This window comes from Sylvia atricapilla, chromosome 4 (genome assembly GCF_009819655.1).
Source record: "Sylvia atricapilla isolate bSylAtr1 chromosome 4, bSylAtr1.pri, whole genome shotgun sequence".
Taxonomy (NCBI): domain Eukaryota; kingdom Metazoa; phylum Chordata; class Aves; order Passeriformes; family Sylviidae; genus Sylvia; species Sylvia atricapilla.
In genome coordinates this window covers 51,983,616-51,997,946 of record NC_089143.1, presented here as the reverse complement: position 1 = coordinate 51,997,946, position 14,331 = coordinate 51,983,616, and the positions used below count along the sequence as shown (strand labels likewise).

The following is a 14,331-nucleotide window of genomic DNA, read 5'->3' as shown; positions in this document are numbered from 1 at the left end:
GAATAAAGTAACAGGGATTCCCTCCATAACTGGCTGGAAAGAAAATAATTGCACACACAGCATCTTCTAGGAATTAAATAATTATTTTAAGAATCAGGTATTTTGGAAAGGGAGATTTAGAAGCAAGTTGAAAAACAGGGGACGCCATCCGATTTTTTTTTTCCTTCTTCAGGAAAGAGTCTTTGTTCAATACTGTTTGTAAACCTCTTTCACAGCCAAAAAAAGTAATAGGAATATAATCAATAGTAGCTGTGAACAGAGACATTTTTTCTGTAGCTGCAATTAGCTATTTTCAAAGAGCGGCTGATGAATAATGTATGCAAACGGGTGGGTGGAAGGATTACTTAATTTTTCTTTAAGCAGATTATTTTAGCTTGGGTGAAAGACTACCAAGCTAAAGAATAGTGTTCAATATCACACAGTGTATAAACAGCTGTGGCTTAGCACATAATAAAAGCTATTAAGAGGCTGAGCCAAAAAACATATCTAGCTATGAGGAGGAGAAAAGAGGCAAAGCACTGTGTAATGACTGCCTCAGCTTCACATTTGCCATTCTGCCTTTGTGCACAAGTCCATTCTGCAGCCTAAGACCTCACCTTTCTCTTCATTAGGGTTTTCTAAATGGCTTCAAATGGTATCTTGGCCTTTTTGTATACAATTTTTTAAATCTCAAGGCTGCCAGATCACATGCCAGTAGACGTTAGGATCTAGACTATGAATTGGCCACACATTCGGGTAACAGGAGACAGCAGTGGTCATCCCAGCATCAACTCTGGGTGCCCTCGGTGTGTGGTGTCTGGGGCTAAGCAGCAACGAGGTAGAGGACATCAAAAGCTTTGGCTCCATCCTCTGCATGGACTAGACAAGCCCATGAAGGGTAGAATAAAAATTCACCTTCACTCTAACAGGAGAGGAGATTTTCCAAGTCAGGCACCCGTCTCTCACCTCCACTGAGCTGATTTATCACCTTTCTCCTCTGCTCCCTTCTCCTTTGCAGCACAGGTCTTTGTCAAGAGGTCACTTCACACCTTCTCTGCTGCACAAACCAAACCCATGCTGGCATATTGTCCTTGCTCCCCTACAATTCAGCATCCCCTCCAGCCTGAGGGGTTGCTGCAGAGTGCAACACTTGGTTAGGAAAGCAAATGTCTGAGCTGCTTTTGTGGCAAAGTCTATCCTTGGCTTTGCTTGTGTTTACCTCCAAGTCAGCAAATAGCTTCAACGCAGTGGCCTTTGCATAAGTATTAGTATCACAGGTCTTCAGTTAATACATTTTCCCCCTCTATTAATGCACAAGGAAATAAAGGCAGTATTTTACCTCATGTTCTCCTTCCTGTGAACTGTCAGATACATCTCATAGACTCTCCCTTGTGGAACAGCTCCCGCTGGGATCAGCAAACTTACTCCTGCAGAACAGAAGAGACACAAAAGGTAAGATAGAGAAAAAAGAGGTGAGTGGGTCTGTGAAGAGGAGTGACAGGAGAGGCAGAATATGAAGTCTGCAATGGCAGATTTTCAGCCACTCTCACCAGCAGACTGTAAATGACCTCAGCAGGATGGGAGAAAAAGCATTTACTGTAAACCTGGGTGTCTTCAGTGTTCAGCTGCCTGATCTTTTTCTCATGCACTGAAAAACTGGAATGAAGAAGAGGATTTTCTTCCCTTTCATTTTATTTAAAGAGCAGACAGATGGTTATGCTGTTGCTTACCTTGTAAAATGATGGAAAAACAAACAACTCTGACTAAAATTTCCAACAGCTGTAATGGGACATCTCTCCCTAGGCAATTCTTACTTAATTAAGATCAGGAAAGAAAAGCAGTGAAGCACTGTCCCAGGAAGCAACAAGAACTAGTTGTTTCCTGAAAGATGGCTTCTGTGTCTGGCATCCTGTCTTTTCATGCACTCAGTGGCTAGACTGCCAGGGAGACAAAACTGGGCTTGGTTTTTGAATGTACCTAGTCCTGTATAGGGGCCCAAAACTGATCTATCCAACCTTGAAAAAAGTGTGGGCAAATATGCTCGGTGTCCTTTTCAGTAGCGGTTTGCTGAACACTTGATTGAAAACCACTGTTCTTACATTACTTCCATTTAAGAGATGCCTTGTCCCTACATAACAAACATGGCCCACAAACTGGCTATTTCACTCTCCTGGACACATCTCAGCCAGCTCTCTTTGTAGATGAAGATTACCTGGAAATCAGTGGCAGGGATATGCATACAATTATTGCCACATAGCTGAAAACAAACCTAGAGGAAGATTATTTACATATATGTGGTTACACTAGAGACACTTTGTAGACACCTTGCACAGCTCTGCCTCTTTTCTTTAGCATACAGGGTTTGGTTACACTGGACACCTCCCGTGTGTTGATGTGCAGGGCCTCAGTCCCACACTTATCTTTGAAGGAGAGAGGTAGTAGCTAGGAAAGCATTTCCACAAACGCCTTCTGGCACTTTTGTCTATACAGGCCTATCCCAACCTAACCTGTGCATGTCTGCAGCTGTAACAGGGCAGGTGCACTGCAAATGAAGGGCTTTGATCATATCTGGAGGAGGACATACATCTAGAAGCAGCACAGTGGCATACAAGGTAGCAGCAGACAGATTATTTTATTTTACAGAGTCATTACTTTAATAATTTTGATGGGATTGCAGCATCAAATGTTTTTCTTTACAAATTGATATTAATACATGTGAATTAACAGTGACTAATAGACTTTGCTGATAATGTGCACCACTGTGGCATATGAAAACTGAGTATCAATATCTATTTTCAGCTGCTACATGGAAAAATGTGAAATCCAAGACTGTATAGCACAAATTTTCAACATTGCTCATTAGTTAGCACCAGATTTATTGAAGTACTTCAGCTTTCACTTAAATTTAATAGATATTTTTGCTTTCCATTGGACAGGAGCTCAGAGAGCAGGGCTGTGGGTCCAAGCACTTTTGGCTGCTTCATGGGCAGAGTGGGTCTGCATCCTGGAAGGATCAAACCACCCAGTTCCTGGGCCACCTGGACATTTTGCTTCCTCCATAGCATCATCAAAAAAGAAATGATCCAGCAAAGGCACAAGGGACAAGGGTAGACACTATCGCCTTGGTGAGGACATCTGCTGTAAAATGGCCAAGCTGTGAGCTGCAGTCTCACATGTACTGTGGTCTTCCCTGAATTCAGAGTTCCAGTAAAACTGGGCAGGTGTGTTCCTGACCACTGTATACCTCCCATATTCCTCACATGAAATGCTTTACATATTTGATTCATTCTCACTTTAGATATTAATGCGGCTCTGCAGTATCATGCTAAACTCATGGGAACATCCAGGTGCTGAACTTCCCTAGAAAGAACATCAACACTCCTGTAGGAGCCAAGCAGCAGCATGGCTCTGCTAAAAAGTCTGTCTGAAGACCTGAGCTCTCTCAAAGCTGCCCAAGAGCTCCTCGGATGCTCTCAAATTGCCTTGCTGGTGTGATGGTGGCCCAAAGGGGCCTGGAAGCCTGATTTTGTGCTCTGAGAGAAAGATGAGCAGCATGTTACATTACATCAACAGGCCCTCAATGCTCAGTCCCTCTCTTTCCTAGTTTTACAGCAAGTTAACAATAAATACAGGTTAAAAATAGTGTTCTGTTGTCCTGCTTCAATTGCACATAGTCTGCAGTGAATTGGAAATGGAGCAACCAATTTTTCTTTTTAAATAATTTGTCCTCTTTTAGTGTGATGACAAATAGAGGCTTACTGTACTGAAGTCCCTTTTCTAGAACTGCATGAAAGGAAAAGGTGATGCAGATTGCACTTCACACAGGGGAGATCTGAAGCTTTGCATGTCTCAGAAAGTGGCTAAGAGCCCTGCAATATTCCATTTAGAAACAGAATCATTTATGTTGGAAGAGACCTCTAATATCATTGAATCCAATTATTAACAGATCACAGTGTTCACCACTAGATCACATTCCTATGTATTACTTGGGAGAAGAGACCAACCCCCACGTTGTTGCAGCCTCCTTTCAGGCAGTTGTAGAGAGGGATAAGGCCTCCTCTCAGCCTCCTTTTTCCAGGCTACATAACCCCAGCTCCCTCAGCTGCTACTCCTACGACCAGTGCTCTTGAAGTGAGGGGCCCAAGTCTTCCTCAAGCCTCTAGTGTTTTAAAAGGTGGCGAGTAATTGGGGTAGAAAATATTCTAAGTACTTTGATAGATGCAAATGAAGTGGGGGAAAAAAACCCATCTATTTGTTTTGATCAGAGAAAAAGCAGAGTTCCATGTACAGACTTTCCTTCTCCATATGAAAACAAGCTACCATCACTTAAACTCACAAAACAATTGCAGCTTTAAGTCAGCACTTACCTGAATTGGGAATTACGAGGTGGCCTCCTAAGGAGTTGAAGGTCCCAAATGCGGTGCATGATGGGTCAGTTTGCCGAGCAAGGCTCTGGTTCTTCATGTTCAGGGTCTCATTCTCCAGCAGAGACTGTGTAATCTGTGGGGACAGCTTGGAGGAGAAGTCAGAGAGGTCATCCTGGGGAGTGACTGCACCGGAGGTGTTATAAACCTTGATCTTCAAGTTGGGGAGTGGGTCCAGGATTGGAGAGTTGGTCATCGGGATTTTATCAGAGACATCATGCAAGGCGTACACAGGACCCCTGTACATGGCTGCAGCAGAAGTGAGATCTGGTGGCACTGTCAGGAGGTCTGCAGTGGAGATGAGAAGGAAGAACTGTATTATTTCTCTGTTCTGATTACTTTGCTCTTTGCAACAATTTGGATTTGTATATGCATTTTGTCTTTCACTCCAAATGTTCAGATACTCGAAGTCCCTGAACCTTCATCTCCGTTTCCATGAATCTCTCCAGAAAACTCCCAGGGCTCGTATTGTCCCAGCTGCTTTGGAATCCGACTGCTGTACAAAATTACAGCACATTTCTGCTCTGAAGAGTTTACGCTGGGAGTATTTTTCCAGGCTACACTCAGATTTCAAATATGAGATGCTCAGCTTCAGGGCAAGATGTTTTCATCACTGAGTAGATCTAGTTTTAACAAAGAACCCCTCTCCAAATGCTATGCTACAATCATTAACCAATCTAACTGGCCTAATGACAGCATTCCTGAAATAAAAGACACAACAAGCCTATGAAGTCATCATGCCCATGACTCCATGCAGTGGGGCTCTAGTACCTGCATCACACTTTTCTAAGATTTGTTTTAAAAGTTTCTCCATCAAAGAAAACTCTTCTGCTAATCTTACAAGTGACAACTCTTGTCATCTTAACTTTTATAGTGTAGATACTGGGGAAAAAAGAGGAACTCATCAACCTAAATAAGTGTTTTGATAAAGGCAGCACTATCTTTAGAGGGTTTTTTCCTGGCCAATGAAGTGAGGAAAAAGATCAAGCTGTTATGCACCAGTGATAAAAATATTCATTATCAAATTATGTTCTACCACAACTTCTACATTTTCTATTAAAAGCACAGCACTTCTCAAACTACTATTTATACCAGTGGAGACAGGTCATTGGAAAAAAAGCTGTAAGTGAAATAAATGGGAGGGAGATGTGATAGAACTACTGTAGTATCACTGCTGTGATGCAGCCTGCCTCCATTGTTTCTGTCAGAGCTTTGCTTTTGATTTCAACTTGAGCTGGACTTGTATTTCCATAAAAGTGTCTCAGTTTCGCTCTCACATTCATGCTCCCTCTTCAGAAGTTAAATTCACCTGCTTTATACTCTTGAGCATAGCTGACAAATGCCACCACAGGTTTTGAGCACTTGACAATCAGAAACAAATGAACATGATCTTTTCTCCTCTTTGTCAAGTGTCAACAGGCATCCAGCAATATCATTCATACCGCCCAAGAGACCATAACCTGATAGCATCTCCCTGAATTGGTGAAAATGGAGTGAAATGCCAACTAACCTTGCCTTGCAGCCTTGATGTTGACAGGCTGAAATCCCCCATTTAGCGCCGAGGAGTCAATAATATCCGACTCAAAGTCCCGGTGGTTCTTGCGGTAGACAAAGAGGGCCACAGCCACGGAAATGGCCAGGCACACAATCACGGCGATGACGATCCCCACGTACAGAGCAACGTCATCCGAGTCAGGGGCAGCTGCAGGGAGAGAGGACAGCAGCCTTCAAGAAATGTCCTCTTTCAGGGACTTTCAAGAAAACACATTCTTATTATTCTTGTTTCCTGCAGGTATTTACTGCATTTTTTATAGGCTAATTTAAAATCCATTTCCAACACCATATAGCAGGTCTATGCCCTTTTGATGGAAAACAATCCTTGATTTCTCTCTAACTTGTGTTCTAACTCTTCCCCTATCCATTGGTTCGTCTAATACTCAGGTTGTGAACTACTAATCAAAACATGTCATAGACTTAGTCTTATGAACCAAATTTACCCTACGAAATGAGATAATATGTCTTAGTGACATAATGTCATAATATCGGTATTTAGAAGTTCATCTGATACCAAAACCACATGTGTTTTTAAATTTCAGAAGCCTTATTTTTACTTTAAAGAAGTGAAAGAACCCCAAAATTTCATTTTCTATGGAGTACTTGGAATACCAGGACATATCTTTGGTTGGTTTGGGGTTTTTTTTTGAAATGTAACCTGTCATTACATCTGTTTGCCTTCAAAAATATAAACTAGTAAATTAGCAAAGCAGAGAATCAAGCATTGAATTCTCATCAGTGGACTTAGCACATACATATTAAGATAAAAGCTGAAGTAAGCACAAGAAAAAAAATGTGGCAATTTACCAAAAGGAACCAAAATTTATTAGAGCTGTCTTGTGAGGAAATGGCTATGATATTTCTACTAGCTGCTTATACCATATCTTCAGCACCAACTCCAAGCTAATCTCTAGCATCATTATCCACCAGACATTTTTTTCCCAAAAGGCCTGAATATGTGTTCAAAAATTGATGTATTTCTATACAGTGAAGAATCCCATTTTTAGAACTAGCCTAATGAAAAAAGGAAGTGCAAAAACAAATCAAACTCTTTTAGTACCCCATTTTTGTTGGCTTGAAACATGTGAAATCACTTTTATTTTATCTGTTTTAGCCATTTATGCCAAGCTGCCCTCCAGCTGCAGAGGTGAGAGCTGGCAGATGCAGAAAGGGACTGATCAATCTCAGACAGCTCCGGGCTACCAGACCTTCAATTTACCAAACTTGAAACATCCCATTTTTAACCCAGCAGTTCAGGAAGCAGAACTGTTGAGTTCTGGCTCAAAGAAAAGTTACCCCTCCACCACTGTCTGTCCAGTTGCTAAGGGAATTTTAATGAGAGGATGGCTCATTCTCTCCTGTTTCTGTCTCTGAGGCAGCATCTCCTCCCATTTCCCTCATGTGCAAGGGCCCTTATAATCCCGTGTCTGCTGCAAAGCACTGTGCCTGTTGTCAAAAAAGCAGAATGTCACCCTGCTGAATAGGTCCCTTTCTTGCCTAGTCACACTGAGCTTGCCAGTAAAACCTGACCCAAGATACAGCATCAAATTAGCATCCAGGAACATAAAATCAAACATTAAACTTACAAGAAAATCCATATTCATTCTGGGTTCTCTGTTCAGTTGAAATAGGATAAATGAAACCTTAAAAAGAAAGAAATTAAACAAAAATGGGAACAAAATCAAATGAGGAGAACAAAAAAAAAAAAATGAAGCATGAAAAATAGTTTAATTAAAATAAAAAAAAGGAAAAGAAGGAAAAAAAACTGATGGCACTTTAAAATTCTGACGCAGCACAGAATTATGATTTTGCATCCCCTGTCTCCTCCAGAGCCTTACTAAGAATTAATAAGCAGGCAGATTGAATTTCTAAGCCAAAATCGGTCTCGAGTCACTAACTTTGGAGTGCTTAAAGTCTTTCTTTTATTGAGCATAAACTGTAATGGATCTAATTTATTTCAGACATCTAGGGTCATTAGCATATGGAAAGTCTTTTTATCCTTATCCCTGCCATATGCTTTAATTCCCAGGACATGTTCGGTGAGGCTCTAAACAGTTTTTATATTTAATTATAATAGCTTGCTGTTGATCTAATAGAGCTGAAGGAGACCTGTTGTCACTGGTCAGAGGTTAAATACTGATTTGTGGAGCCACCTATGCACAAAGCCCTCCCTCTGTATTTCCTTGGAATTATTTTATCCTGTCCTTAATACATGTTCAATAGGAATTCCTTAGGGAGAAAAGGATTTGTCAGCAAACAGTAAACTGAGTGGTTTCTCTTTGAAATCATTAAAAAATCAATAAGGCCCCTGGGGTCAGAACATTATTTGTTTGAAATCTTTGCAAGCACCATATATCGACAAAATCATAACACAATTTACAGCTTTATTTTGGGATGGATAAAGAAGAAATGTAATTTCCTTTGTCTTTTCCTTCTGCAGTCCCCACAGAACAGCACACTGGAGCTGCTTAGTTCACACATGAATGCTGTGAACTGACTTGGCATCTCCCATGTGGCAAATGAGTGAAGTGCTCCAAGTGCCATCCTGCCGGAAAGGTAAATGACAAATCCCAGCTAAGCAGGGGAGTCACTGTCTGGGATGGGATTAGAGTCAGTGTAAGAAAGAAGGTACCTCTCCTCCATCACCTTCCTGACAGGAATTTCACTCCCTCCCCTCTGATAACACTGCAAGGAGCTCACACAGCTGGGGACTCCCTGCAGGTGAGACAAAACTGGAAAATGCCCTTGTGGTGTGTGCCTAGTGCAGAGAACCACATTACAGGCACACCAGAGTAATAACCCACAGCTCCCAGAATTGCTGAGCTTGGGTGCTCAGCATCTGCTGTGCTCTACACATATCTTGCTGCTTGGCTGTATTTTTTGTTAATGAAGACACAGTCTATCTCAATCACAGGCAAAGATATACCTCCTTGCAAAATTTACAGACATTAACTACTGCATAAACTCTACCTTACCTGAAATACCAGAGCAAAATCAGCTGATTTTTGATGATGATGTTTTTTTCTTGGACATCATGGAAAACTATACTGCCTGTAATCTCTGTTTAAAACAGTATCACACAATCTTCACAGCAAGGATTGCAGCCAAACCAGTGTTTTAAGAAATATTATATTCTTACATTTCCCTGGATCTCTGAGGCAAGTTTACCTATGTGTACTCTCAACATGCATACTCATTTTTTGTTAATAAATGCCTTCTCTTTCTACTGGTGTACTTGAGGTATTGGCCATGGAAGGTCTGGTGAGTAACTTCTGAGGGCTTGAGTGAGTGCTCAGCAAGTCTGGGCATGAATTTACAGTACCCTTGTTACTCCCAATTACTCCCCAGACGAGTGCTGAGGCTCATAATTTGGTAAATGTAAATTTCAGCTATAGCCTTATGCCCAGTATTTCCTTTGGCAAGGTATCTCTGGAGAGACCAAGAGGCAGGCAGAAGGAACTTATAGGCCCGGGGACAAAGTGGAGTTTAGGCTGGATGCATCTCTGAATGATTTTTTTGCCTTGTACTCAAATCCACTGGGAAAGCTGAGGATGTCTCCTTGCACTTCATGTGCCCCAGCAGGTTCTCAGGGGAGATGGAATGGAGCAGCCCACGTCCCCTGGCTCTGCATCACCCACGGAACTTGAGCTCACATGTGCAGAGCTGAAGAGGCTATTCCTCTCTCCTCACATTGCATTGGTGGTCCAGCCATGTCTGAAGGGATCCAGCCACTGCCACACAACAGGCACAAAAGATGGCACCCCCCGGATTAGCTGTGATGTTACTGAAAGCATTCTTTCCTCACAGGAAAATGGAAATCCAGATTCAAGCTTTTTCAGCAAAGTAAACAAGCACGATCCTCAAATATTCTAAAAGACATGTACCTCACTGCAGCCTCTCCACAGACCCTGTTAATCACAAACACATATTCATGGCTTACACATTTCCACACATTCTCTTACTGCTAACTACGGACAGCACTCCTGCAGCCACATCAGGGCGATGCCAATTTCCTCCACAGAAGTGTTTTGTGCACCCATTCAAAGAGACATCTACTGAAACAGAAGGAAAAGGCAAGGATACTTGCAGGATGCTTCTCCCATTTGGGCAGGATGTTCCACAACAAAATTAGTTTTAAGCACACCTTGGTCACTCCTCCAAAGGGGAGTGGGCAAGGCAGGGGCAAGGAGAAGGCCTGTAGCCATGCACTGGTGATGGGCAAGAGGCAGGCTTACTGCCACAACCCCAGCAAAAGAGAATTGGGTTTTCTATAGAAAGCTATAGGACTGTCACACTGGTCCCACTGACCATGCCTTCAAACAATGAAACAAGTTCATTTTCATCAGATAATGAAAAAAACCTGCTGGGATTAGTAACTGAAATAACGAAGAATTATTTCCCCCCTCTCTTCAAAGTAATTGCAGTGAAAAGAGATATTTTGTGTGTGTGTTTGGGGTTTTTTTTTCTTTCTCCTTGTATAAACAGCACTGCTTGGCAAATACCTAAGGGACTTCTACCAGGATGATGAACATTTTTAACGAGTGTGAATTTAGAAAGGTGCTAGAGGGTCTTACTCTAGGAAGGCTGCTGACTCAGAACAGCTGGTTTCACAGTGAGCTACTCTGAGAAAAGTAATTCAAGCTTCTTCCTAAAGCTTGTTGGGAAATACATATTTTCAAGAGTGCTTCTGCTATTTTGTTGTGTAAATTATGTTGAATGAGTAAAGTAGCAATAGTCATACTTTATGCTTGCATAGTGCCTGCTGTTTGAGGTTCTCAAAAGCTTACCAAAATGGGTATTTTTTTCCCTTATTGTACAAGTACCTCACCCTATGTCAAACATGGAAAATCAGTGGGAGGCTCAGGTTAATGCACAGAAATTGAACCACTGTAATTGCATGGTAAAAGCATTCAGTAAAAAGCCTTTAGTTGAGTTAATGTTTCTCCAGGTATTCAACTTTATAGTCCAATTTAGATTTATAAATATGTTTTTATCCCTATGGAAATGTTTCTATCAAGTGTCAAAGGTGAGGGTTTTTTTGAACTAAATTAATTACACTGGCACGAATCCTTTGTACAAATGCAGATGTACCATTTAAAAGGTGCTTTAAGTAGACATTACCTATTTTTTTTCTAGAAAGCATGAGAAGAGCAATTTAATCACCTTTATAATGATGCAAGGCACTGAGAAAAGTGAAGGGTGAATATGTCAGATTGTACTTGAAAAATTAACCAATCCAATGTTAACATATAGAAAAGACTACAGCAGGCTTTTTATCAATTTACTTTAACTCAATTTAAGCATCAGTCACACTTGGCACTGATTTGGGAAACTGTGACCATTTAACTGAATAGATTGTGAAGCTCATTTAATTAGTTTGGTGCAGTTTGTGAAGGCAGATGATCCCCAAACACTGCAAGTCCAGGCTGAGCATTCTGGTCCCACATGCCTTGTTCTGACCTTCTGGGAACACATCTGTGCCAGAGGCCCCGGGAGACAGAGGGACTGCTCTGTGCCACTGAAGGGCCCTCAGCATATCTGCATGTGACTGTCACCAAAGAGTCACCAAAATGACTGTCCTAAGCTATTCTTCTTCCACTGGGAAAGAATCTACTCCTCGGCATATTCATGGGCATTTATACACACTCACGATGCTCAGCCTGGGAACTCAGGATCATGACCATTTCAGAATTGAAATCCTGTGTTTGATTTTACCTAGAAAGCCATGGGAATATACTGCCTTGGCCTGTGAACTTGCATATTTTAAAGAGAATTTTTATCCCTGTGTTATAAAACTCTAGGTCACAGCTTCATGCAGAGGGAACTTTGTAACTGGCTTTGCTAGCTTTCTAGTCATGCTGAATTTGTATTACTGAATATCAATTTTATTGTGAATATGGAATAAAAGTTATGAAAATATTTTACTCTGCTGCTTGCAGAAATTAAAATATCTACATAAGAGAAAAACACCTAGTTTTCAATTTGTGTTTTTCCTACCTTTTTTCTCTCTTTCCAGCAACTACATAGGTAAGACAGGTGAAGTAGCTGAAGATGATATTTCTGGCCACATATTTACTAGGACTGATAAAGCTTGGGCCACATTTACAAAAATATTTACAATTACCCGGTAAGGAAATGGATTTATAGCATTAGCTGCTGAGGTCACAGTTAATGATATGTAATTTGAGACTGTATCGAGATCAGTGAGAACTGGAGACCTGCACTTTCATTTAATAAAGTGAAGACTGCATAAAGCACACCATAACTGCTAATTTCTACAATGAATCATACTTTAATCTGGCACCACTTGCTTCTAATCTACAAACTCTCTTTGCTCACTCTGTAGCAGTTTCAAAAAGAGCTGAGGTCAAGTAACCCCATGGTCTTTCTGAAAGCCTAGCCACATGATGTGCCTCAAGGACATCCTGTTGCAAAGAACTCAACAGGTTGAGCTTAACATATTGTAACAGCACTTCTCCCCCCTTTTTGACTCCAAAATCAATGACCTCAAATCACCTCTGAGAAAACAAGATGCCATGCATTTAACTGCTGCCTTCCTTTCTCAGGAAACAGATAAACAGAGACTACTTACATGCAGATGCTTAACACTTTGAAGGATGATTTAAAGTAGGTGTGTAGTATATAAAATGTGACATGAGTTTACTGAAACAACTCAGTAAACCTTTTTTTTTTTTTTTGCTGTGATATATACACACATTAGATGAATTCCAGTATCTGAAGTATCTGATAACTCAAAGCCACCAAGCTGGTAATTATTTTTCATACCAGATCCAAACAATATGCATCCAATTGCTTCTGCTCTTAATTCCCAAGATGAGGTCTTCTTTCAGCATTAAGTCATATTACCCTCCTCATTGGGCCAGCTCCAGTAGCTCAGAATTTAATTTAAAATCTTTGGGTTTTGCTGGAATTTTCTATAATGAGTCTTAGTCTCAGAAAATATCCTGGGAAGTTTGAATAAAATTGGTTTTAAGAACCCTAGTAACTTTTTTTCTTGTTAATATCTAACTCAATGGATCTCAATAAGTAAAAAAATCCTCAACTTCCCCAAAGTATATATAGCTGTTTTCAATTTCCAAGTTCTAGAAATTCAGCCTATCTCTCTTTCCCTGTAAGATGCCATTTTCAATTCCATGTCAGCCCAATTTCAGGTGTTTATGCAATCATGGGAAGAGACATTCATCAATATTCTGAATTCCATTATACAGAGAGGGTTTTGAGACAAAGAAAAAAAAAAAAAGTTTTATGACCCTGCAGTGTTTGCAGCACTGTGGCTGTGACTTTGCATTACCAGTCCTGTTTCCTTCTACCTTTCCTCATTCACCATCATTCCTACAGCTATCACCAGCTTGCTTGAGTTTCTTCACTATTTTTAAAGGAAATTCTAGATAATCAGTACAGTGTGAAAAGGCTCAAAGCTTTCAGAAAAGAATTTCAAAGGCTTTCAAAATATTAATTCAGATACATTGCAATGCTTTTGGCTTCCATCTAAGTCCATCTAGGTTTCCATCTACGATGGCCAAACAGTCACATATTACCAGCTTACAAGAAAGAATTTTTGAGATTTAATTTGACATTCAGGAGTTTAAAATTGCTTTGTGCAAGTTCCACTGTCCAGAGGCTGCACCTTTCCAGTATTTTCTTTTCTACAAGGGGCAGAGTCAATGGTACCACAGTAATCTTAGAGTAAACCCCATAATCTGACTGTTTAGTGTCAAGGCTTCATGTTCATTTAACATATTGCTAATGAGATTGGAAAAGTATTAACAGTAAAATTTGAACTCTGCTTGCTGTTAATTGTTTCTCTCCCTTGCTATTTGGCAGGAAATGTATCACACACCCAAGAAGACATGATATGTTATGCTTTACTTATAGTGGTTAAAAAATTAAAAAAAAAAAAAAAAAACCAAACACAAAAAAACCCCAAAAAACAAAAAACCAAATCAACAACAGAGTCCCTGGCACAACAAAAATCTTTCAGACAGAACGTGCCCAGCTTCTTCCTACATTTTCTATTCTAAAGAAAGACCTTCATGTCTGTAGTAATGACGCTGAAGGTCAGATGTGATATCAGGCATCCCAGAGATAATGCACAGCAATTTATTTTCCTTCTGAAGGACTAATTATTGGCATATTCAGGGTGGGCTAATAAACAGGGAGCTTGAGGTTTTGTGACTGATTATTTACTTGGGTATTATCTCAGATCTTTCCTGAGTGGGTGAGTTAAATGGGGACACTCTTTTGTTCTCTCCTTGAACAGGAATTCATGATATTCTATAATTAAGACTGCAATTATGTTTTCATTTTAAATTAGATCCTGACATTTTGTTAACATTGATAGAAAGGTCTTGCC

General features: G+C 40.5%; 1 protein-coding gene across 2 annotated transcripts in view; it reads right to left on the bottom strand.

Annotated features, from left to right (window-relative positions):
* Positions 1 to 14,331, bottom strand: part of UNC5C (unc-5 netrin receptor C) — a 245,451-nt gene that overhangs the window by 23,156 nt on the left and 207,964 nt on the right. Inside the window, exons 8-11 of one of the 2 annotated variants that reach the window (XM_066317918.1) lie at positions 7,544 to 7,600; positions 5,914 to 6,105; positions 4,347 to 4,691; positions 1,319 to 1,406 (exon numbers count right to left, since the gene is read on the bottom strand). In XM_066317918.1, coding sequence (XP_066174015.1) covers positions 1,319 to 1,406; positions 4,347 to 4,691; positions 5,914 to 6,105; positions 7,544 to 7,600 — 682 coding nt within the window. The remainder of the gene's footprint in view (positions 1 to 1,318; positions 1,407 to 4,346; positions 4,692 to 5,913; positions 6,106 to 7,543; positions 7,601 to 14,331) is intronic. The other variant, XM_066317919.1, reaches the window with a different exon arrangement.